This window comes from Arvicola amphibius, chromosome 17 (assembly GCF_903992535.2).
Source record: "Arvicola amphibius chromosome 17, mArvAmp1.2, whole genome shotgun sequence".
Classification (NCBI taxonomy): domain Eukaryota; kingdom Metazoa; phylum Chordata; class Mammalia; order Rodentia; family Cricetidae; genus Arvicola; species Arvicola amphibius.
The window spans coordinates 28,105,693-28,130,331 of NC_052063.2; the positions used below are offsets into that span (position 1 = coordinate 28,105,693).

Consider the following 24,639-nt stretch of genomic DNA (forward strand, 5'->3'; position numbering starts at 1 on the left):
CAGGTAGACTCCAACAACTGAAAAGGGCAAGGGAACAGAAGCCCCCTAAAGGAATGCCACCCCTTCAACTCCTTGATCATAGACTATGATCTCCGGTAATAAGTATAAGTAATAATTTGTGTTTAGAAGATGCTCAAAGCTGGTGTTTTTGGCAGGTATCCTTCCCAGCTTACCATTTATAACAGCAAGCCTCAGAGAAAGACCTTAACAAGCTCAAAGCTGTACAAACAGCCAAATCCGTTTCTCCAACCAAGAGGCCATTGCTGGCTGATTCGGTGCTCCTCTTTCTAAGCCTCTACTTTCTCCTTTTAGAAAAGGGGCTCATGGCATACCGTCATGCCCTTGAAAAGCAAATGGGGATGGGAATAGGGAAGGACAGCCTGCAGAGTCTTACCTTTCAGGAACATAGAGACATCCTCCAGCTGAGGCACATTGTCTTCACGATAGCCACAGTACTTGGTCAGCAGGGGGAAGTTCTTCAGGTACTCTCGGCAAGCATGGGTGGGGTAGAGTTTGGAGAGCTCCCGGAACACAACGCCCCACGTTTTAGTTTCTTCTTCTGTATACTCCACCCTGGGAATGGGCTGGCCACTAGGCAGGTAGGAAGAGAGACAGTCAGTGAATCTAGCTTTATGCCACTAGGTCAAAGAGTCTGACATTAATGCAAGACAAGTTTCACAAACACACACACACACACACACACACACACACGAACAAATAAGTGCCCAAAGGGATGCCATTAAGTACTGAAATAAATGCCAATCTTCAATTCCACATCCCTATCTGAATCCTTGTAGGAGTTTTTTATTGTAGGTTGGGCGATGGTGGTGCCCGCCTTTAATCCCAGCACTTGGGAGACAGAAGCAGTCAGATCTCTGTGAGTTAGAGCTCAGCCTGGTTTACAGAGCAAGTTCCATACAGGACAGGCTCCAAAGCTACACAGAGAAACCCTGTCTTGAAAAAAGTTTTTCCATTGTTACATCTTCACGTATCCTCCTAGAAACTCGACAAGGTACATGGTCTTTGTGTATGTGCGTCTGTCTTTTGTGTGGATGTGCATGCACGTGTGGAGTGGTGTGCACTGTGAAACGGTGTGCACGTGTGGAGTGGTGTGCACATGTGGAATGGTATGCATTGTGGACTGGTGTGCACTGTGGAGCGGTGTGCACGTGTGGAGCGGTGTGCACATGTGGAATGATGTGCACTATGGAGTGGTGTGCACTGTGGAGCGGTGTGCACGTGTGGAGCGGTGTGCACATGCAGGCTGAGATCAGAAGCGGACCTAAGTATCCTCTGCTCTACCATGTTCCACCTTCTTCCCTTGAGGCAGGATCTCTCACTGAAGCTGGAACTCAGTTTTTCAGCCCACCTGGCTGATCGCCCATCCTCACGAATCTTCCTCTCTCCCCGTAACACACCAAGTACTGAGGGTGAAAGCATACAGTCACACCCAACTTTCCCCTGGTGCTGGAGATCCAAACCCAGGTCCTCCTGTTTGCCCAGCAAGTGCTCCGACCCACTGAACCATCTTCCCAGTTCAAAGATCTATGCTCATAAGCTGAGATGGGTAATGAGTAATAGTCCTGTGTTGGAAGGGGGCGGTTTAGGTGCAAGACTCCGAGGAGGGTCTTTTCTGCAGCTACCAGACAACAATAATAAATGGATTGTTCGGTTGAAAATAAAATTGCTTCCTGAGTTTTCTTTGTTCCTTGCCCAGACTCACCCCAATTTCCAAGTGTAATTTTGTGATTATTTGTTCAGAGCCCAAAATGTCTGGCAAACACTAAAAGTCTGTGCTGAATTTAGAAGAGTTTCTGTAAACTGACAAATAAGAAACATTTATTGCGGGTCATACTGAAAGGCAGATATGTGAAGCCCTCTTAGTTCTAGATGAGTGTTAATGAACTTGTCCCGAAAAAGGCTCAGAAAGCAAATACTGTGAGCTGTGGGATCACGTGATCTCTGCCACGATTCTGCTCCAATACCCTCAAAACAGCCATAGAGAAAATGGATAAAGAAAACCTACCTATTTCCTAATAAATGCCTCTTTATGGGCCCATAAGCAGCAGTGTGGCATCTTGGATCAGGGCAGTCATGGAATGCTCCCTGGGGGAGGCAAGCTTGAGCTGGCATGTGAAGACTACAGAGTACCCAGAGTTCCCTAATAAATGGTCACAAGAAGTGCTGATTTAACAGTAGAGAGTGGCCATGAGCCAAGAACACGGCTCCCAATGTCAACTGAGACCTGTGAGATAATGGGACCATTGCTGGGTACCTTTGCAAGCTATTAAGTAAGGAACATAGATCTGAATTTAGCATCTGACTATGATATCTATTCCGAATCCAGGCACATCTGTAATCCCAGTACTTGGGAAGTTGAGGCAGGGAAAGTTCAAGGATAGTCTGGGTGCATAGCAACTTTTAGGCTAGCCTGGGTTACAATGCTATGTATTTTGAATTAAGTTTGAGAAATCTATTGTAATGTGCTTTTAGCAGCTTGCCCCATAGCTACCCTGTCTTCTAAACAGACAGTTCCTATAATTAGTAAACACACACACACACACACACACACCTGGCAGTTCAAATGTAATCTACTACTGCAGCTGGTCACCACAGGTACCCACCCTCAGTCAAAACAGCCCTTGCCACTCAGGTCACTGCAGCAGCAGGGCACTATCAAAGAACTGGATCATTCTGGAGCATCCCGGAGGTCGTAATAAAGACGAACAGGACAAGAAGAAAAGGCTCCCATACAGATCGCCTCACTGGCTCCCAAACCCAACCCTCTACACATTTTTTTATGTTCCTGTCAAAATACATTCTGTTTAACGCTGAAGTCCAAATGTAGTTCCTGCTGCCCCCAAATTGTTTGTATTTTTAATTAAAATGCATGAGAAATGGAGGAATAAGGCATAGCAGAGAAAGAACTAGAAATTAACATTTGCTTTCTCTTAGTACCTAGAGGAGGGCTTATGCAGACCAAATTAAAATAAGATTGTCCCTGTTTAAATTTGGCCATTGATAACAAATTAAATTACAACCTGGCAAATATTTGCTGGGGAGAGCAAGAGTGCTAAGTCCTAACACCCGTGGTGAATTTAGAACAAAAGCTTGATATGAGAAAAATGAGAAAAGATGCAAGAAATAAATGTATAAGTGGGCCACCTCTGGATCCAGAAATCTATCTAAATCAATCTCAGCAGGGAAGGCCAATAAACCTAATAAAAGCCACGCATGATCTGAAGGGGGGAAAGCGATGGGACTGAAACACTGAAAAATCATCTGAGAAGAATCGTTAGATCAACCTCTCCTTTCGGTATCAATCCGCAGACACCCAGCAGTTCAAAGGCACGCTGGATGGAGCCAACAAGGCACAAAAGAAGAGTAAGTATGAATTAGGGCAGGAAGAGAGAATTGCACAGGTCTCTCGCTTGATGAATTTCCCACAGCGCAATCTTGGGAATATGGATGGCTGCGTGTATTCTCATCTGTTTCTGCATGCCTGCCCCGCCATGGGAATTCATTCACCTGCTCGCCGAAATGATGGCCAAAGTCCTGCTGGTACCCAGAGTCCAGGTGAGGCACGGCCCTCCTGGAGCAGTGACTTCTCACGCCACTTGGACCCCTGCTCTGGACAATTCTTTAAATAGTTTAAAACTTCATCAGAAAGAAAAGGCTAGGTTATTCCATTTCATGTCAATTGAAAAAAATATCCAAAGCACAGGAAACGTAAGAAGCTCCTATTTTCTATGTAGTTTCAACAAGTTTATACTAATATCAACTATTGGTGAGAGGACTACATGCCACACTCCTTTAAGGTTAAGTGCTTGTCCGTAATTAACCCATTTGATTCTCACAGCTCCATAAATAGATACTATTATTATCCATATTTCATACACAAGAAAAGTGAAACTCCAAGAGATTGTCTAAAACCTCAGAGCCAGGCTTATTTTGCGGCATAAAACAGTGGTCTTCCTTGATTTGCTTATACTGGTGAGATTAAAAAATGCACTCCTGACATTGGCTCATGTCACATACCAAACTAAGGGGTTCAGGTGCAGTCGTGCATGCGTGTGCGTGTGCGTGCATGCGTGTGTGTGTGTGTGTGTGTGTGTGTGTGTGCATGTGAAAATATTACCTAGACTCATGCCTACAATATTAGCATTTGTGTTCTTGTAGATCACAAAAGGCATTTTCCCAATTTTTTTTAAGTTTCTTGATGAGACTAGAGGTCGGACCGGGTTCCTCAACAGAATAAAAATGCAGTTAGGCACCAGGAATATAAAGCCATCCAGATTTTTAAAATTCTATCATTACTTTAATAGCATGTTAAATTTATTATTTATCATTATTTAATAGCATGTTTAATAGCATGTTAATATGGATGTTTTGCATAAATGTATGTCTGTGCACCTCTTGCACTGAAGAGACCAGAAAAGGGCAGCAGATGCCCTGGAGCTAAATTTACAGGTAGTTATAAGCTATCAAGGGGGTACTGGAACTCAAACCTAGGTTCTCCAGAAGAGCCGACAGTGCTCTCAGTCTCTGGTCTATCTCTGCTGCCCCGTGTTTCAACAGCTCGAACCTGACACTCAGAAAAATAAAAACAGTCGTGAGGAAAATCCAAGTGTGTTGCATTTCTTTGCATTTGCTATGGGTTAGCGGGCAGCTATTGGTTTGGGTTAGTTTGGATCTGTTTAATAATTCCACCTAAGAAGAGTGCCCAGAGAGGTGCCCTGACTTTTGGAGGTCTGTAATATTACATATAATATATGTGTGCATATATATATATGTGTGTGTGTGTGTGTGTGTGTATACACATATATATCCTTATTGTTTTCAGTGGGTACATGTTAAAATGAGGGCATAACAGGCTCCTATCTCAGCATCCTGAACTCTGCTGTAGACTAGCAATAAAGTGACTTCAACATTCCACGTTCTAGAGAGAACACCCAGCATTTGAAGTCAGCTCTGTCTTACAGGTCCTCTCCGCCAACCAACTCTCCCCCATGCCATCCTTTTTATCAGATCACAGACCTCACCTGCCAGGGCTATGGGGAGTTAGATACGGTTAGGATTGTGGTTGATGTTTGATTTCTTTAACGGAAAAATCGGGTTCTTTCCTCTTCCCTCTGTCAGAACGTTAGAGCCTCTTCATGTGATCACTTCTAAAGACTGTACACACTCCTGTTGAGTTCACTTTCCCAGGTGAAACTCCTTACAGCAGTAAGCCCACACCCACCATGGTACTACCACCTAAAGAGAACTGTCCTGGGGGCATCATTTGGAAGCCTGGGGATATGGTACCCTCTTGATAAGTGCCCTTGGAGATGCAAGGTTAAAACGAATTTATAGCCTAATGCTCAGCAAGATGCAGAGACTTCTGGGTGATTCAGTGTGCTGTGCATGGGAGGAAGCTTGAAGAGCCTGCCCTATCCAGTGCTCTTCAGTTCTCTGCAGGCAGAAGACCCTGCTGGATGCTTTCACCTTATGTGAAGAGGCACCGCAGGGTCCCAAGCAACAGTGTGCCTAATCCCGAAGAAGGATCAGGAACGTGAATGCTGAAAAGACCCGGGGAGCGAGCAGATCATGTTTCTGCATACAAAGCAATGAAGAAGGGGACAGTACCTTCAGAAAACAATGTACGACGTAGCGCAGAGACCAGCACTTTACCAGAGAATGCCTTCTCAGAGAGAAGTTGCCTGAACCAGGGCGAACATGGCCCAGGACCCACCCTGGATATTCTAACAACTTTATGAAAAGAAAAATATGTTCTCTTCCTCTGTCCTACCTGACAGACAATAATTCCTCCACAGAATCTAGAGTCAGAAGGAAAAGAGGTTATTTTGGAACCCTGGCTCAAAGATGCCTCCAAACCAATAAAAACCACACACATATTTAATCCGAATAACTGTTGGGGAGAGAGGATGCTCTTTGAATCAAGTTTGAAATTAATCTTTTCTAAACGAACGGGATCTGGTCTTAAATACCCAAATGAGACTTTCCTAATAATTGGAAATGACAGGAAATTAGATGTTGCTAAGGAACTTGCTTCCCTGCAGGTAAGGGGGAATCAACACAATACAGTTGAAAGCAATGAGTAAGAAAACAAAAGTATTTTGTGTTGATATAAATCCCAACAATACGATACTCCTCAACAGGCTAATTGTACATAAATATGCCACTGGCTATTGAGGGACTTTCCTCTACCCTTATAAAATTAGCTGGGATTGTGGAATTCTCAACAACCACCGAAGTTATTATTCAGTGAAAGCATCCAGCAGGGTCTTCTGCCTGCAGAAAAGCTGATGCTACTTTGGGTAGTTTTTAGTCACTGCAGATTCTACACTCTTGTCACACAATGACAAGCTATGGATTTTTCAACTTTGAGGGGACAGGACAAGAAAAGAGCTGATGGCCATTGCGGAGACTTAGGTTTGACAGTGGGGAAAGATAAGCCCTGACAGATTACTCAGATGACAGCCTCTCTCTGGGAATACCGAAAGCTGGGAGAGGGATCTTTCTGCTTGTGTGTTTAGACCCCTGGGTGCGCTAAAGAGATGCTTAGTCAATCAAGTGGCTGCCGTGCATCCTGGAGAACCTGAGCCGAAATCTCAAGAACCCAGGTGAAAACCAGGCACCGTGGAAAGTATCTACAGCCTCCCTTCTGAGGGAAGTGGGGACAGAGACAAGCATGTCCCTGGAGCTCCCTGGCCAGCCAGTACAGATAATGAGAGGGTCCGTGAGAGAACGAGCCTCAGAAAACTAAAGCAAATAGAAACGAAGACATCTGACATCACCCTCTGCCCTCCACATGTGCGCATTCTGCATTCGCACACATACACACACAAGTACACCTATGAAACACACCTGCACAAGCACACACACACTCAAAACACCCAAACACATACACTTTCACATGTGCTCACACATGCGCACACACAGAAAACACAGATATGTTCACACAAGAACACACCCACACAAACACATACATGCATACACGAAATACCCCCCCACACACACACTCATTCACACATGCACACACCCAAACACGCATGCATACACAAAACACTCATACACACTCACACATGCATACACCCACACGTACACACACGTGTTCACACGTGCACTCATATACACATATGCACATGAAAAATGGGTGTTTGGGGATGAGGACTTGCCTAGTATGCACAAGGCTTTGGGCTCAGTCCCTATCATAGAAAAGACTGGGAGGGAAGGATGGGAGGAAGAAGAAAGAAAGTCCATTCTTTCAGGAAACCAGGGAATGATCCTGAAAGTCCTACCTGTCTCTGCAAAAAGGAGATTCAAAGGGGCACAGACAAACCTAGGTGTGGGCAGGTGCAGACAGAAGCTGTGTAGTTATGAGTTTGTTAGAGCAAAGGTGTTGACCAAAGATATTTTGACACAGACATCTAAGGAACCACACCCCACAGAGACTAGGACTGAAGGGAATTCTTTCTACAGCCAGATCAATAAGCAACAAGGTTTTCATTTCTCTTAACTGTTTTCTTGATCTTTTCCAACGTTACAGAAAGCAATTGTATTTTTCTTACGCTTTTTAAAAATCTGGATAACTGGAAAAACTGCTTGCAGGCGGTATATTTCCAGGCCCCCTCCTGCTAGAATTCCCAACACAAGATGTTGTTTCTCTGCCTGTGTTATCTTAGAGGAGCCCCAGTGTGGAGAAGCAATTCAGTTGTTCAATGGTGGAAGACACGGCAGGCTGCAATTGATGATATTTACAATGAGATGGCAGGACTGGACGAAACACAGCCCTTATCGCATTCTTTGAAACAGTTGGGTTTTCTCAGGAGCAAGGACCAAACAGGGCAGAAGGGAAATGGAGAATTACTTAAAGAGATGGGTGAATCTGATTTAAAAAAAAAAAAAGTACACAGCAAAGAATTCATTTTTCTATTTCATCCCATGACACACTCCTCAGGGCAGGAGGCATCTCACATAGTCAAGAGCTGTTTATCTCCCTGGAATAGACTCTGCCTCTTAACTTTTCCTCATCTTTTTCTCTTTCCCCAGCTTAGCATGTCTCTGTTGATTGACACTTCTACGTGGGGTCATGGAAGGGAAATGAGGGGAGAGGAAATGGAAAATGCATCAGCTTTGCAGCTCATTAGCAATTAGGCATCCTCCAAGGGTTTGGCAGGGCCTGCGGAGAAAGTTTGCAGGAACTTCGAGGCTAGTGGTCTCCATCTTTGTTCTCCAGTCTTGAGAGGCATTTTCTCCACAGTCTGCTACGTACTCCTCCGGGAGCCATCTCTAATGCAGCCCCTTCCTTCCATAACACAACAATACAGAACAATAAAACCACCACTTCCCAATCTTAATAGCCTGCCTTCGACCAAATATAATGTTTAATTTGATGCTAATTATATTCACTTTTAATTGTTATTAAGCACTTATTATACTTCTCAGAATTGAGGCGATGCCCGTATCCAGGAATTTCAGCAGCACAGGAGGGTCCTTCCTGACAGTCAGTGATCAATCATAACGTTCTGTGAAATAGAATCACCTGCACGCAGGTGATGTAGAAAAGTGTGGTTTGCAGTAATAGTTTATGCAAGTGAGACTTGGAAAAAATGCTGGCAGGAAAAAACCACCCCAAGTGGGTTGGATAAAATCCATTAAGGTTTAGCAAAACAAAAAAAAAATGTTATTTTTCATACTCATTTCCAAGGATGTAGAAGAAATGCCCATGGTTCTTTTGTTTGGTAAAATTATACTTCACGAATTCAGGAGGATGGAGAGATGGCTCAGCCATTAAAAGAACTTGTGCTAGCCGGGCGGTGGTGGCTCACGCCTTTAATCCCAGCACTCCGGGGCAGAGGCAGGCAGATCTCTGAGTTCGAGGCCAGGCTGGTCTACAAGAGCTAGTTCCGGGACAGGCTCCAAAGCTACAGAGAAACCCTGTCTCGAAAAAAAAAAAAAAAAAGAGAACTTGTGCTCTTGCAGAGGACCCAGGTTCAACTCCCAGGACCCACATGGTAGCTCACAACTATCCATAGATCCAATCCAAGGAGATTCAACACCCTGTTCTGACCTCTATGGGTGCTGCATGCATATACGTATATGCAAACAAAGTATTCACAATATAAAATAGAGTACAGGAATGTAAGAAAAAAACTGGAGGACAGAATATGAAGTGAAATAAGCCAAACACAAAGAAGTAAAAATCACATGTCATATATGGAAATTTTAAAAAAAAGTCAACCTGGAAGGAAAGAAGCCTGGAGAAAGAGACCATGGGTTTTTATCAGGACACACAGTGGACATGTCTGAAAAAAAAATCACACTGAAAGCAACTGATGTGCACAACCAATACATAATCAATACTCTTCAAACAATCACAGTAGTATATATCAGTATTCTAAATCTGTCGCTCATGAGAATATATGCTTCAATGCAAGAATCTTCATTTGCTTTGTTCATTTTTAATTTAATTTTTTAATTTTATAATTTCATACACGAATACTCTATACACTTTATTTCTACCCCTTCCTCTCCCTGCTCCATCGTCAACAATATGTATTTACAAACATACACACACACATAGGACATGATTATTCCATTTAGTGTTTCGTGTGTGCGTACGTGAGTGTGTTTGTATGTGTGTGTGTGTGTGTGTGTGTGTGTGTGTGTGCGTGTGTGTGTGTGTTAGGCTGACCACTTAGTTTAGTGATTTGTTCATTTTTATATCTGACACCTAGAGGGAAAGCTGCAATATATTGGTGTTCAATAAACAATATTTGACGGATGAGTAAATCACCCAATCAGCATACAGCAGGCTGTAATCGTAAGTGTTGAGAAAAGAACGACATTTGTGCTCCAGGAAGGCAGGCACACAAGTCTTTGTCTTACCTCATCGTCGTCTCGTGTATTCTGAGCTACAGGAAATGCAACGAAAGGTCCTGCGATCCCAATGAGCTTTCTGGTCACTCTTTTCTTGCCTTGCCCTGTTTTCTTTTTCCTCATTTTCTCAACAGTTTCCCATCCCGTCTAGACACTGCCCCCCCCCCCCGGGCACTGGGAGGCATCATTTTCACCAAGGAAGAAAACATATGTAAAACTTGGCTACATGCAGAGGGACGCCTCTCGGGCTAGGTAACCTAGTGAAGGAATGTGCCAAAATATTTTCAAGGACACGGGGCATGAGAATGCATAACATCTCCCACGAAAGGGAACTGAAGCGTTTGCAGCAGCGAGCTATGCCAGGGTCCCTACAGGTCCAAATGGTCTGGTACTTGTGTGGGGAGGGGGCATGGCTGTGAAGCCACACCGGAGAACAAACATAAAAGCACAGACATTTTCAACTACCCCCTTAGGCCTGCCAGGTAAAGAGCATTTGAGAGCACGCATTTTATTTGCTTTTGCAAATGGGTTTTGCACACATGAATTTTCGTAAACGAGGCTCCGGGCCCTAAGGAACACTTATATGACTGCGAACAAAATCATTGGTTTTGTTTGGTTCACGGTGTTAATATCGGTGCTTCCTTTACAAGAGACGGAATGAAAATAAAATCCCCGCACCTAAGGAACCTGGAGAGAGGGAAGATTTAAGTCCTGGAAACTGGGCAGGTTTTTTGTTTTGTTTTGTTTTGTTCCTATGCACCATACGATGCGTTTTCCTGACATGTTCTTACCCTGAAGAAAGTCCTCTTCACAGCGCAGAGATTTTCATCTACAAAATCTACCATGCGATTAAATATTAACAGCAACAACTGCGGCCTTATCACAGCATCAGCACGCTCGTGTTCAATGCGCACACAGAGGTCAAGCTCAAAGATCCTGACACAGAAAGAAGTAAAATTCCCAAGTCACCAATGGCAGGCAACCATGTCAGATGACTAAAATGAAGGTACCCACGGGTAGATTTGCTCAGAACTCCAAATTCAATCCCGTTTGTCTTGTAACTTGGCTAGCAAAAAGAAATAAATGTTGCTGACTTGTGGCCCTGGCCCTTTTTTTTTTTTTTTTTGGTAGATGATGGAGACTAGTTAATTTGACAGCTCACAATCTTAATCAAGTTCATAATAGCAACCATCCATGATCTGCCCCTCTAACTGAAACAGTAACAATAATATGGCCGCTCATTACATAACCTATGCTCAGTTTATAGAAAACTATTAATATCTGCGATATATGGTTGAAAAAACTGAGCCAAACAGCTCATAAGGAAGGAGCACAGCAAGGACTCAGAATTGGCTAATCCAGCTCTATAGACCCTGTTCTCTCTCACATACTCTCCCCCCTTCTCCCTCATTATCTGCCTCCCCCTCTGCCTATGCCTCTCCCTCCTCCTCTTGGGTCTCATGTAGTCCAGGCCAGCATCAAACCCCTCTATAACCGAGGATAAACTTTAACTTCTGATCCTCCTTCCTCCTCCTCCTGCTATGTGCAATTTACGTGGTACTGGGGCTCAAACCCAGGGGCTTTGTACACAGTAGGCAAGCACCCCACTAACTGAGCTACACCACCAGCCCTAAGACTCACTTTTCTAAGTATTTATTATGTTACGTGTGTGTGTCCCTGAGTATATGTATATGCACCATATGTATACAATACCTAGCAAGAAGAGAAGAGGGCGTCAGACCCCCTGGAACTGGAGTTGCAGGCGGCTGTGAGCTGCCCACTGTTGCTGTTAGGCACTGAATCCAGAGACCCCTCTTAACTGACACAAGTCCATGCAAGGTATGAATGTATCCAGTAGAAACCCAGGACTGGGGTGTGACTTTGTTTCCACAGTTGCAAAACTGAAGCCTGAACAGGATGCCGTTTGAAATGCACAGGCAGCACTGCCTAGTACCTCACAGGTACTCAGTGTAGCTGACTCCCTCCCTCCGGGTGTATAAAATGAATAAAATTTCATCACTTCCCTGCAGGGTTGGGAATAGGTCTGGGGCTGACAAAAGCAGCCCCATTCTGTATAAATCTTTTCAACTCTAGGACAGGACTGTGGAAGTAATTTGAATCCTTCGTGTTCACAGAAATCATTTTAAAGTAAAAAATATCCCTGCCTCTTTTTCCGTGAAACACGTTAGGATCTGGCGCACCCTCTGTCCCTGTCAGTGAGTGACACAGGGCCACACTGAGTTAATGTTTTCTGCAGTTGTGAGAGCCATGCTATAATCAACACCCCACCGTGGCATTCACACACACCTCAAAACCCACCGAGCCCCCCAAAATAGAAAAGCAAAACCTTTCTCCAAATCAATCTCCCCTTTTGTCTTTCCTTGCAGTTCTCGGGCTCCCTTTCTTGTAGTCATTTAGCTAAACTTCAGGTAGTGGGAAACATTTGGCATGAAATGATTCTCCCATAGAGCCTCACATCGTTTAAATACTTGCAGGAGTTGTGCATTTGAAATAGGCTGAGACGTCCGTAAAGAACAGACTTATTACTCTGAGCCTTGGAGAGTTTAAAATCCCGGGTCATTGAGTTCCACTGCTCCTCTCAGCCTGCATGAGGTACCACCTGAGTCAAATGGAAGTCACGACGTGGTTTGAAAAGAAAAAGAAAAAAAAGAGGAGAGGAGAGGAGTGGCCTTGTGGGCAAGGACACTGAGATGCTGTGGAAGAGGAATTCCTGAGCCGCTAATGTGACCCTCCCTCAGAAATGAGCCTTGTCGTCAGGGAAATGACCCCAGAACTACAAATATTTGGGTTTGTTCTACTTTTCAATTTACCGCTCCATTTCAGAGAAATTAAAGCATCAACAACTAGTGTTTATGCAGGAGGCAGAAGGACCCAAACAGCCACATATATCTCGGTTTCATTCAAAACCTGGGAAAGCAAATCAATGAGGGATAATGGAAAAAGGATAAAATTAGCCCAGGCAGGGAGGAAACACATATCGGCTCCTAAGGTGACTCTTCTCAAAAAGAAAAAGGAAAGAAACAAAAGTTAAAACTTTCTCTCACATCAAAGGACACCCTACTGTTCATCAAGGTGACCGCCTGCCAGAAAAACTGACAAAGAAAACATCATTATTTATTTAAAGATGAAAACTTGCAACCCCTAAATCAAGTTGGTCCCTGTTGAGAAAGCTTAACCCTCCCTTCCATTCTTCCCATCTTCTATTTGTTACGTTGCCAATTAAGATTCGCCGCTCTAAAAACAGGCAAAGTGGCCTCCGTGACTCCAGTTAGGAAGGCATCCCTTTAAGCTGCGTTCTGAAACCAAGAAGGATCCATAAATCATGCCTCCTCTCGCATGAAACAAAAGATGCTAGGGTCAACTGAAATTTCTAGAAAAGGTGGGGAGGCGAAGCCACCCCAGTCACTTTCCTGCAGGTTGAAGTAATTACAGATGCCTCTTAGGAAAGGCATTGGGAGGTCTCCGGTGCAAACATAAAACTCCCCGGGAGAAACCCTGGTATGCAGTTCTCAGTCCCTGAGCAGACTCTGCTGCTCCAGGCCTATAAACCTTCCTTTGCCTCTGATCATCTTTCCTTCAGAAACCGCTGACTGCCCCCTGCTGAACTGTGTAGTGAATGAGAGGATTTCAGAGACAAGAGAAGGGAAAGGAATCGCTAGCTTGGAAGTCTGGTCCATTCATTCCAGAACACAGCCCTACTGGATTCGTGCACCCATTCAAACACTCACAACTGCCTGCATATTGCTGAGCTTCATTTGACATCTCTTAGTATGTTGGTGGGATGGGTAAGGAAGAGGGGGTAGTTAAAGATTTCCCCTCTGCTTTGCTGCGGGTGGAAAAGTAGAGTCGATATGCCCCATGTTAAAAAGAGAAACCCTTCCCTCGCTCTCCCCAGTTGAACTGCGTGCCACATGCACGGGCTCACCCAAACGGAATGTGCCCGCTGGGTTGGCGATTGCATTTCTCAAATATGCTAGTCTCCCTTTGGGGCTGTTTCATTTTAGGGTCTCTCTTTGACTAGTACTAAGATGCAGAGCCAATCACAGAGGGTGCCAGTTTATAAATCAAAAAAAAAAAATCATGAAATAAATAGGATAGCAACTAGTCAAGAAAACAGCAGCAAGTAACAAATCCCTGGCAATTGTTTCTGAAGACTCGGCCCAGCTGTGTTTGTTTCTATTTGTTCTCTATTGCAGGACGGTTAGACGTTGGATGGGAGAAGAGATTCTCACATCTAAGTTAGCTGAGGGTAAGCACTACACAGAGTTGACTTGTAGGCTAGAGCCAGACAGATGTCTTCCAGCCACCTACAAAAGGCAATGTAGCCTTGAAGTCACACAGGGCTGATTGGAAAACTACAAAAAGTTTCGAGGGAATTAAGTTCTGACGAGAACTGCGCGTTTCAGCTAGGCTGAGACTTTTGTAAAGACATGAGTAATTTGTTTTAAATACCAGATCTCTTGGTTCTGTTGATGTTAGTTTCAACGTGCTCTAAGTCAGGCCTAAGTGCCACAGAGACTTCCAAACAAAATGAAAAATAAAAATAAAAGCTGTGACCTTCTGGGCAAAGATAGACTATTAAATTCTACAAATTTGCTCCCCAAGAGGGTTGATCCTTTTTTTGAAGTCATTCCAGACAGCCAGGAAATCGCTCCAGTGTTGCAAATGCCTGCTTTAAGGTCTCCTGTTCAATTTAGCGCTCCATTTCTGAGGAATTAAAACATGACTGACCGAGCTTGGTCAGGTGATAGGATCTGTCGTCTCAAGTTTCTTGGTATCTCAGAACTCGAGTCCCCTCATCTTCAAAGAAAGTATAATGACAACATCTACCTCGAAGGTTGCTGGAGAGGTTAATGACAGAATGTCAAGTGGACTTGCTTGACAGAACGCCCAGCTCTTGGTGGAAACTGAATAAAAGGGAGTTGATCCCTGAACATGTGAGCTGAGAAACCAACCTACAATCTGTGCATCATTAGCCAGTCAGTAATGAGGACAATATGGTCCAGTCCCAAGCCAAACCCTCCAGCCTAAGCCTAGCTTTGACTGACAGCCTGAGACGGAAGACAGCCTTCTTCAGACTAAAGAAACAAATTGTGGGTTTATTTAAAAGAAGCTAAAAGCTGCTCCCATGTGGAAATTTTTTTAACAACCTCCAATAATCTAAGAGAGCTAGAGACAGAGATTCCTTAATTCAACCACTTCGGAAAGGTCATTTATTCATTTAGATGAGCCTTAAAATTGATTACATAGAATCAAGGAATCGTTAGCAATTTAACATGTGATGATAATCATAGAACAATATTCCTTGACGCCTGCAACAATTGATAGCTCTATCAAATATACAAGATGGAGATCATGCCCAGTTTCTAAAGTGAGCACTGGGACTTAGAGATCATTGCTCATGGCTACAGTACTTGTAAGTGTTGGGTGGGAATAGCAAACCCAGTTCCAAAGAACTCTGATGCTTACATGATCTGACACACTCTGTGACATTGTCTTACCTCGACTGTCTAATAATACTGTAGCACTCATCATGACAGAGCAAGTGCTGAAGAAATGAATTATAAACTAAATTATGTGGTACCAAACCCCAAAATGGTCCCCCAAAACCCTGACACCCAACCATTTTTGTTGCTTGGTTTTTTGTTTGTTTGTTTGTTTTTGTTATTCAAGACAGGGTTTCTCTGTGTAGCTTTGGAACCTGTCCTGGCAATCACTCTGTAGACCAGGCTGGCCTTGAACTCACTGAGATCCACCTGCCTCTGCCTCCCAAGGGCTAGGATTAAGGGCGTGCACCACCACCATTCGGCATCTATCCCACTTTCAAAGTTGATCTGCGAAGCCAAAAGAGTCTTGCCAAAATGACAATATGTCACTTTCAAGACTAGATTATAAAAGGCATCACGGAACCGGGATGTGGTTCAGTCAGTGCAGGTTTACCTAGCAGCCCACGCTCCCAAATTCTATCCCCAGGAAGCATGTTGCATGTACCCATAATCCCAGGGAGGTGGCAGCAAAAGGCCCAAAATTTCAAGGCCAAGTTAAGGCACTTGCTACCAAACTAGACAACCTGAATTCGATCCCTGAGATCCACATGGTAGGAGGAGGGAATTGACCTCCACACATACTATAGCGCACCTATGCCATATATAATAATCACACATGTATAGCAGAGACACACACAAAATAAATATAATACAGTGAGTTCAAGGCTAACCTGGACTTCATGAGACCCTGCCAATCTAAAGGAAAACAATAATAATTTTTAAAAGACATTGCACATTCTGGCTTGCAGAATCAAATCCAAGTGCTCACTTGGAGCACTTGATTTGGGGGCTGTCAACCGAAATAGCCTGAAGATATCTAGGCAGCCCAGTGGACAGCTCACATTGCAAGAAACTGAGGCCTCAGTCCAACTGCCCTTTGGTAACCAGAGTGAAGCGGCACCTCCAGCCCCTGCAAGGCTATGAAGACTGACATTCTGTCTAACTCTGTTAGAACTCCTAAGCCAGAGCCACCCAAGATAAGCTGCTTCCAGCTTCTCAGCAATTACATACAGTGTGGAAGAAGAAACGTCTGCTGTCTTAAGCTGCTAAATCTGGGAAGAGTTTGTCATGCAGAAACGACTAATACGGTATAAAGATCAAACAGATGTCAAGACAAGAGAAACCTTAGTCAAGGGAAAGAGAGCAAACAAAGGGTACTAAAGGGTTTGGCAGAATGAGTCTGACAAAAGGCAGACAAATATCACAGTGAGACACTAGTATCAGCAAACCCTTGCGCGGGCTTCCACAGAGCCATTCTACGTGCTGATTCTACGTTCACTTGTCTAAACAGCCTAACAGTCCTGTAAGGTAGCGCCAGAATTATCTCCATTTTGCAGAAAGGAAATTGAGGCAGAAAAAAAAATCCTAAACAATGTGTCCGGACCAGTCAATAGATGAACAGTAAAGTTGGGATTCCCCCTTGGATCGAAAAAGAAGTAAGGAGACACAGTCAGGACCCCCAGAGTGGTGTGCACATCTGTGTAAAGCCCAAGACTTCAGTTGGGTTCGCAGATTATTATCATGGTGAGATACATTAGACAGCAATGCCCAATTATTTCATTTAATCTTCAGCATAATCCCAGAAGAGAAGCACTGGAGATTTTTTGATTTTGATCACCATTTTACAGAGAAAATTTAAGCTAAGAAGGGGAAGAAATTGGGTGGTGGCAGCACATGCACACCTTTGATCCCAGCAGTCAGAAGACAGGCAGGTGGGTCTCTGTGAGTTTGAGACCAGCCTGGTATACAGAGTGAGTTCCAGGACAGCCAGGATGAAAGAAAGAAAGAAAGAAAGAAAGAAAGAAAGAAAGAAAGAAAGAAAGAAAGAAAGAAAGGAAGGAAGGAAGGAAGGAAGGAAGGAAGGAAGGAGGGAGGGAGGGAGGGAGGGAGGGAGGGAGGGAGGGAGGGGAAGGGAAGGGAAAAGAGAAAGGAAGGAAGGAAGGAAGGAAGGAAGGAAGGGAAGGAAGGAAGAGGGAGGGAGGGAGGGAGGGAGGGAGGGAGGGAGGGAGGGAAGAAAAGGAAGGGAAAAGAGAAAAGAGAAAGGAAGGAAGGAAAGAAAGAAAGAAACAAAGAGAGAAAAGAAAAGTAAGAATGTAAGAAATCACATGGATACCTGAATTTGCTACCAAGAGTCTTATGGGGAAATGGGGCAGAAGTTCCAACCATAAATTAGGTCTGGAACTCTGAACCCCTCCTGCTAGCCTACCTGGGGACATCAACTGTCTACCAACCTACTTCACAGATTCCTGGGGCGTGCATGGGAGAAGTTGCTAGAAACGGAACAGTGCCAGTGTGTCACCTTCACTTCATCCAGGAAAATCACATTTATGTCCGGGCAGGATCACACTACTGCTGGCGATAAAGTTAAGCAAACAACAGCAGCATAATGAAAGTCGGAGCTTGAGGCCTCCTCCCAAGAGAATAAAATGGAAATAACCACCACTACCCCCACCAAAAAATATGATTTAATTAAATATGCATACACACTGTTGAAGAGTAATCGTTAAACCAGCCTCCAAGGGCAGAAAATGTATTTGCTGGTTAATTTAAGAAAAAATAAAATAAAAACTGTATTACTGATTTCTTCCTCAAACTCGCTCCCCAGTAATTCAGTGGAGACATTCACTTGGGTTAAAAGATGAAGGTTGCCATTGACAGAAAACCTAGAGGTTCCCATTCGCCTGGGAGCTGCACCACCAAAGCCACCCTCTTTTTCTTCCTTTATACGTAGTCTGCCCTACACACACACACACACACACACACACACACTTGCATTTCCTTGGAACTACAAGTTTACGTTCCCATCACATCATTGACGGGCATCCTCCCCTCTTATCCTAGGTTTCTTTGCGCAGGACAGGGTATGAGCTGCATGTCAGAGGTTCGTACAGTGCCCTCCCTGGGCTGGGTGCTCATTCTCAGGTCTGCCATGAGGTATAAAGCTTGCACTAATGACTGTTTCCTAGGCTATTATTGGTGAGACAATTAAGCCCTTGCAGACACAGAGCGGAGGGGCCTGTCTACGGGCGGCTGCAGGCCTCTGGGTAATCAATCAAGTTTCTCAGCTGCGCTGTCAATCAGACCTGTGCCTGAGTGGCATCTATTGACAACTCTCAGCATGCGGGCACTTTTCCGCTCCCTCACCTCTTTGGAGTTCACGGTCATATGGACTCTGAGCCTGCTGTTTTTTCATCAGACAGTGGAATTTTTTCATTTTTCTCTGCTTGTGTTGATTCTCCCCCCCTGTTTTATCCTTTCAAGGCTATCATAAAAAAAAAATATAGTATTCAACACAAGTCCCCTGGAGGGCTTCTTGGCTGTGTTTTCAATATATATTATTCTGTATCTCATTTCTCTTTCTCCTTCTTACCCGAGACCCCCCTCAGACTACAACCTGTGATCCCTTCAAAACCTCAAAACACCTGTACCCCATCTTCTTCAGTGTTTCTGATCATGTACCTACCACCGCTCCCCAGGGTACAGGATGCTCTGCCTAATCACTGAGGTCAAATTGTTCTCCCCATGCCAGACAGTACCTATTTTTATTTATCATCATTGTGTTTAGGGGGCATAAAGCAAAGGCTCTAAATAACATTTGGGTACTTTTCCCTTTATTCCTTCAGTCAATCGGAAACAACACCCCCCTTGACCAGTATTTCCCCATCTCCACCCCACCCCCAAAGATCCTAATTTTTTTTTTTTTTGGTTTTTTTTTTTTTTTTTCAAGACAGGGTTTCTCTGTAGCTTTGGAGCCTGTCCTGGAACTAGCTCTTGTAGACCAGGCTGGTCTCGAACTCACAGAGATCCGCCTGCCTCTGCCTCCCGAGTGCTGGGATTAAAGGCGTGCGCCACCACCGCCCGGCCAAAGATCCTAATTGTGTCATCAAACAATTGGCGGGTCCCTCGCATGCTATGTTTTCAATACTACGCTAATTTCAAATAATCTGGTCCTCAGACCAGTACTACCAGTTTGGGTTTGCAAAACCTGGTCAAAGTACACTAGAAGGACCTTCTTTTAAGTCATTGGAGTATTAGTACATTTCAACATTGTACACTCAGTCATCAGCACTAGAAACCACCTAGCTCACTGAGAAACCCCATCATTTTCTGTAAACAAAAAACAGGAATCTTAGGTCCATTTGGAATTTCTTAGTATCTGTGCCCCTCCTCCACCTGACTGCAGCAGGCATGGGAGCCCAAATGCATGAGCTTGTAAACACAGATGTGTACTCGTGCACACACACACACACACACACACACATATACACGTGCTTGACTGTGCACACGAGTGGGCTATCCTCTACTCATCCTCAAACTCAGGTAAACCTTGGCTATACAAGTTGGAGGAAATGCAGCATTGAAGTGAAATCTCTTGCTCTCTGCTCTGCACAAGCCCCGGGTCATGTTCTCCTGGCTTTAACAACTCGTTAAGTAACTTCTTCACTCTACCCGTTCCCAAGCAGCACCCGCGACAACTGCCAGTTTGTTACCAGGATCTTGACAGCTTCTTTCACACGTGAAAAATGGGAGTATAATCTCTCTTTATGAAATCCCTCCATGAAAAGGACTGTTGTCAGCACAGAAATAATCAGTTTACCCGGCAGTATCTTAATGAGCAAGCAAAAGCGTAGCAGGAAGACACTAATAACAGCTGACGCACTGAGCCCTGATCGGGGTCCAGGCATGGTGCCAGGCACAGTGCATGGGTCATCTTTCTACATCCCTGCTATACCCTGTCAGTCGGGGCCTGCTGATAGACACACCGCGCAGATGAAGGGGCTTGAGAAGACAGAGGAGCCAGATCTCCATTCAACCCAGACGGCCCAACTCCAGCTTCAAAGCGCTTTGTTATTCTGCCTGCAGAGTCTAGCTTCAGCACACTGTCCCACAGGTAGGTTTTGATGCTGCTGGATTACAAACTCTCTGGGGTGAGCACTCCTTGATTGACTCTCTACCTTACCAAAAGGTGCTCAGATACAGCATGCCCTCCCCTACTGTGGGACCAAAGAGCCCCTCTTGTTCTCCAGGATAGCAGAGAGTGTTCTGTGAGGCTGGTCTCTGAGAAGTGGGTGAGTTGGCAGCTTCACGCCTAGCTCAGTGTCCTGAGCACTTGGTTGTAAGTATTGAGTCCTTTGGTCCTGAATTTTTCAGGACCAAATCTACAGATTCGAAACAGGTTCCGGGATGCCCCAGATTTGGCCAGTCCTTCTCCAGTTAGCATGAAATCCCACCTGCTCCAGAGACTCTAAGTTCTATTTTAGACACAAATCAGTGTTGCCTTTTAGTTATGGAGGTGCCCCCCCACAACCCTTATCCCCTCTTCCCCATATAAATGCACTTCCTTCAAGCCAATGCCTCTATTATGAGTGGTCCTTGGGACATACCACCACCAGGTCAGCTTGTCTTGGCCCAGTCCTCTTGTCTGGAGCGTCCTCTGAACAGTGACTTCAGTCTACCAGGCTCCTCTCCCGGCTAGCTGACTGGGATACTTTGGGACACAGGGATAGAGAGCAATCACAGGGCAACAGGGGGCATGAGACTAGGCATGGGCCATGGCAAGTCAAGTGTACTGATGTAGAAAGTCACAGCATGGGGAAGACACTGCCTGGAACAGAGTAGATATTGTAGAAAAGCTTGTGCCATACAGTTTTCGTTTTTATAAGCACTATGGTAAAAGCATGAAAGTTGCCTGGGCCTTAGGAGTAGGGAGGGACACATTTTAGAGAGCGAAGGGAAGCTAGGAATGAGCAGATTATTTGCCCGATGAGAGAAAGGAGGGAAGAAGGGGTAAAGAGTAGAAGAAATAGCCGGGCGGTGGTGGCGCACGCCTTTAATCCCAGCACTCGGGAGGCAGAGGCAGGCGGATCTCTGTGAGTTCGAGGCCAGCCTGGTCTACAAGAGCTAGTTCCAGGACAGGCTCTAAAAAAGCTGCAGAGAAACCCTGTCTCGAAAAACCAAAAAAAGAAAAAAAAAAAAAAGAGTAGAAGAAATAGGAAGAGAGAAAAAAAAGAAAGCAAGCAGGCAACACTGATGCCCTCTATGGTACACATGGCATCCTAAAGCCTCATCAATGATACATTTGCCTCTGAAATCAAGTAAACCCCTTAATTAGTCTCAGCTAAAATAAGAAAAAATCTTTCCCCTACCAGGCATGCATTTACATTTTGTCCTGAAGACAAACTTCATATTGCTGATCCTAGACCAGAAAAAGTGGAAGTGTGAAAGCTGTACCAAGCAGAGCATATCATAAGCACGCTCTTCCCTGCCAGTCACACGCTCAGCCGTCACTGCCTCTGATCACCGTCTACAGTGCCCATGCTCAGCCCGTCAATACCACGGATGACCGTCTACAATATAGTCCTCACTCCAACGTCACCCCAGCCCTGCTGTCCCTGCGGCGTGATTATCAAACTCTTCCATAATCCATCCAATTTGCAGGCTAGTTTCCTGTCCATGGAGAGCAAGCACATTTTAGCTCTAGGCTAGTTGCTTACAGGATTCCTTTGCCCATTTTTGCCTAATTCTCTCCGTTTATTGGGAAAGCTGGACGCTGAAATGAGTTATTGAAAAGTCAGAGGAAACCGGGAGCAGCGTTTTCAAGCCTGCCAGAGTGAGCGGAAATGGCTCCTTGCCTTAATGGAGCTGCAAATGCAGGCGTTGTCGTCAATGTAGCACTTGGCATGAGGCCCGCAGGTCTCATTATGCCACAATTACACCCAGATGTCAGACATCAGAGGTAGCATTGAAAGCCAAGGGAGTTGGAGCGTGTTTAAAGCAGTCCGTGCCCGTCTTTCGCAGGAGTTAAAGTGAAGGTAACGCTGTTTTAACATAGCACACGCTTTTCCTCACTAGCCATTGACGAGAAAGAGTTATGTGGGTACTTACTATTTATAACCCATGGCCACATCCACAAAATACTTCCTCCTCTGTCGATAGACATTGTCCTTAAATCCCTTAAACAGAAAAGAGATTAAGTTACTTAACAAAGTGCCGAAAAATTAGCCCCAGAAGGCCTAAAAGAAAATCACTGTGCTGTTTATTGAGTGTTCAATTCAAATGTAAATCTTATCCTCAGGTGACCGACTTGGTGACACCCAGCAAAGGCGAATTGTGCTTACAGTAAAACCTCTTTCAATTTGGGTCTACTAATTTGGGATGTGTGGGAATTCGGGCCAGAGTTTACCTTCCCACTAGGCAAGCAGGGGGGCTTAGTTAAGTAAACTAATATTTTTCACAGTATCTAGGATTTTAAGTATCATTTACAAGGAATTGATCTTAATAACTGGTTAATCTTAGCCTATTCATTTAAAACAGGTTTGACTCATTTAACCAAATTTTAATTGCTTGTGTGTAAATAACTAATAAATGAAACAGTTATTAAAGACTCAGTCGCTCCGAGTAATTATCAAATCCCCAAATTAGTGTGAATTAAAGAGGTTTTGCTGTACTTTACGATCACACCATGCAACACTAGGTCAAGCCTCATGCACAAGGGCAGGCTAGCTCCATTCATCCCACTGAGGGACTCTCCGTCATTAATGTCTCTTAGCCAACTGCCAGATTTTTATCTAAATTATCAAATTATAATTTAATTTTTTTAATCTAACCTCATCCACTTGAGAAATTAAATACTGAGTGTCATTTTTCACTCCCACGAACTCCTGACAAGTCTCCCTGTTCTACTTCCTGGTCTACTCAACCATCTCTCCTCATGTCAATGGGCTTCTTGCTTTTCCTTTTCTTTTCATACAAAGACAACCAATTCTTTCTAGATTTGTTTCTTCAAGGTGTCAAAAGTCCTGGAGGAACTGTGTCTACTTCCTTGTATAAGCCTATACCACCATGAGCAGCCAGGAGCTGGAAGCCATGAGCCACACAGGACAAGCAAGAGTGTAGTCTAAGCCGGGCGGTGGTGGCGCACGCCTTTAATCCCAGCACTCGGGAGGCAGAGGCAGGCGGATCTCTGTGAGTTCGAGACCAGCCTGGTCTACAAGAGCTAGTTCCAGGACAGGCTCCAAAGCCACAGAGAAACCCTGTCTCGCAAAAACAAAAAAAAAAAGAGTGTAGTCTTATAGGGTCTATAAGATTCAACGGTAGGTAAAGGAGGTGCCCACAGGGTCTAGCTCCCAAAGTAACAATACAGACATTGCTGCAAGGTGGGATGTTCAATCGGAACACAAACTCACTAGAAAACAACCTGATTCTCTTGTCTAGCTGAAAGAGAATGGGGCTCAAGGCCAGAAATCCTCATGGGCTGTGTGCTGGACATAACTGAAGAGTTACCTTTGTTTTTGGAATAGCCAGAGTTAGCAATGGAGGAGGGAGAGAAATACCGCCTCAGATCATGCTAAGACTCTGTAAAAAAATGAGGAAACCCACACACAGTAGCCCAGCATTTCCCCCCTCTTTGGGCCTGGAATTCAGACTGTTTAAACAAAGGCTTGTAGGCAGGCTTGTAAAACCCTAAAATACCTATAGACAAAGCTTGTGACTATAGTTACCACATTTACAAATAGGTCTTTGGCCTAAATAAAAGGTCTCCTGCTGTAGAGGGTAAACAGACTCAGGCTGGAAAGTGGGTTCCTCACTCACTAGTAAAGCAGGCTACCTGGGGTGGGAAAGCTGAAGAATTCCAAGCACATTCATGATTCGAAATGAAAGTAGGCCAGGAAAAAGGGAAAAAGAGTCCCATGAAAAGCATAGCATCTGTCCCCCGGTCCCTGCCAGGCTGGACACCATGGCAACCGTATCGAAATCTGCCGGTTTCCAGAAGATTCTCAACCCTCGCCTCAGCAAACACCTGCACCTTTTCCAGGGACGCAAGAGAGAGATTTGCTCATCACGCCTCATTAGCCTAGAGTGGCAGTGATTACAAAATGCGTGGGGGGGGGGCCATCCAGAGCGTCCTGGATTCATCCACGGACTGGCGCAGGAAGAGGCGCTAGCTAGCTGAACCAGCCATTCCAGACACACGCCAGTTTTGGCTACCCATTCTGAACTGAAGCCAGGGGTAGGGTACCAGCTAAAAACACAAGATGCCCAGTTCAATTTCAATTTCCGATAAACGACAAATTTTTTTTCAATTCTACTGGGCAGCCTTATATATTTATTTGTAAAACTCTGGTGACCCTGGTACCCAGAGAGAGCCTCCTGTAAAACCCCAACGCCAAATTAAATCAAAGTGATC

The 24,639-nt window shown here is 44.6% G+C and overlaps 1 protein-coding gene across 2 annotated transcripts in view; it reads right to left on the reverse strand.

Annotated features, from left to right (window-relative positions):
• Tph2 (tryptophan hydroxylase 2) overlaps nucleotides 1-24,639 on the reverse strand; it is a 99,592-nt gene that overhangs the window by 62,218 nt on the left and 12,735 nt on the right. For both annotated transcript variants that reach the window (XM_038314929.1, XM_038314928.1), the window contains exons 5-6: nucleotides 22,338-22,405; nucleotides 395-591 (exon numbers count right to left, since the gene is read on the reverse strand). In XM_038314929.1, coding sequence (XP_038170857.1) covers nucleotides 395-591; nucleotides 22,338-22,405 — 265 coding nt within the window. The remainder of the gene's footprint in view (nucleotides 1-394; nucleotides 592-22,337; nucleotides 22,406-24,639) is intronic.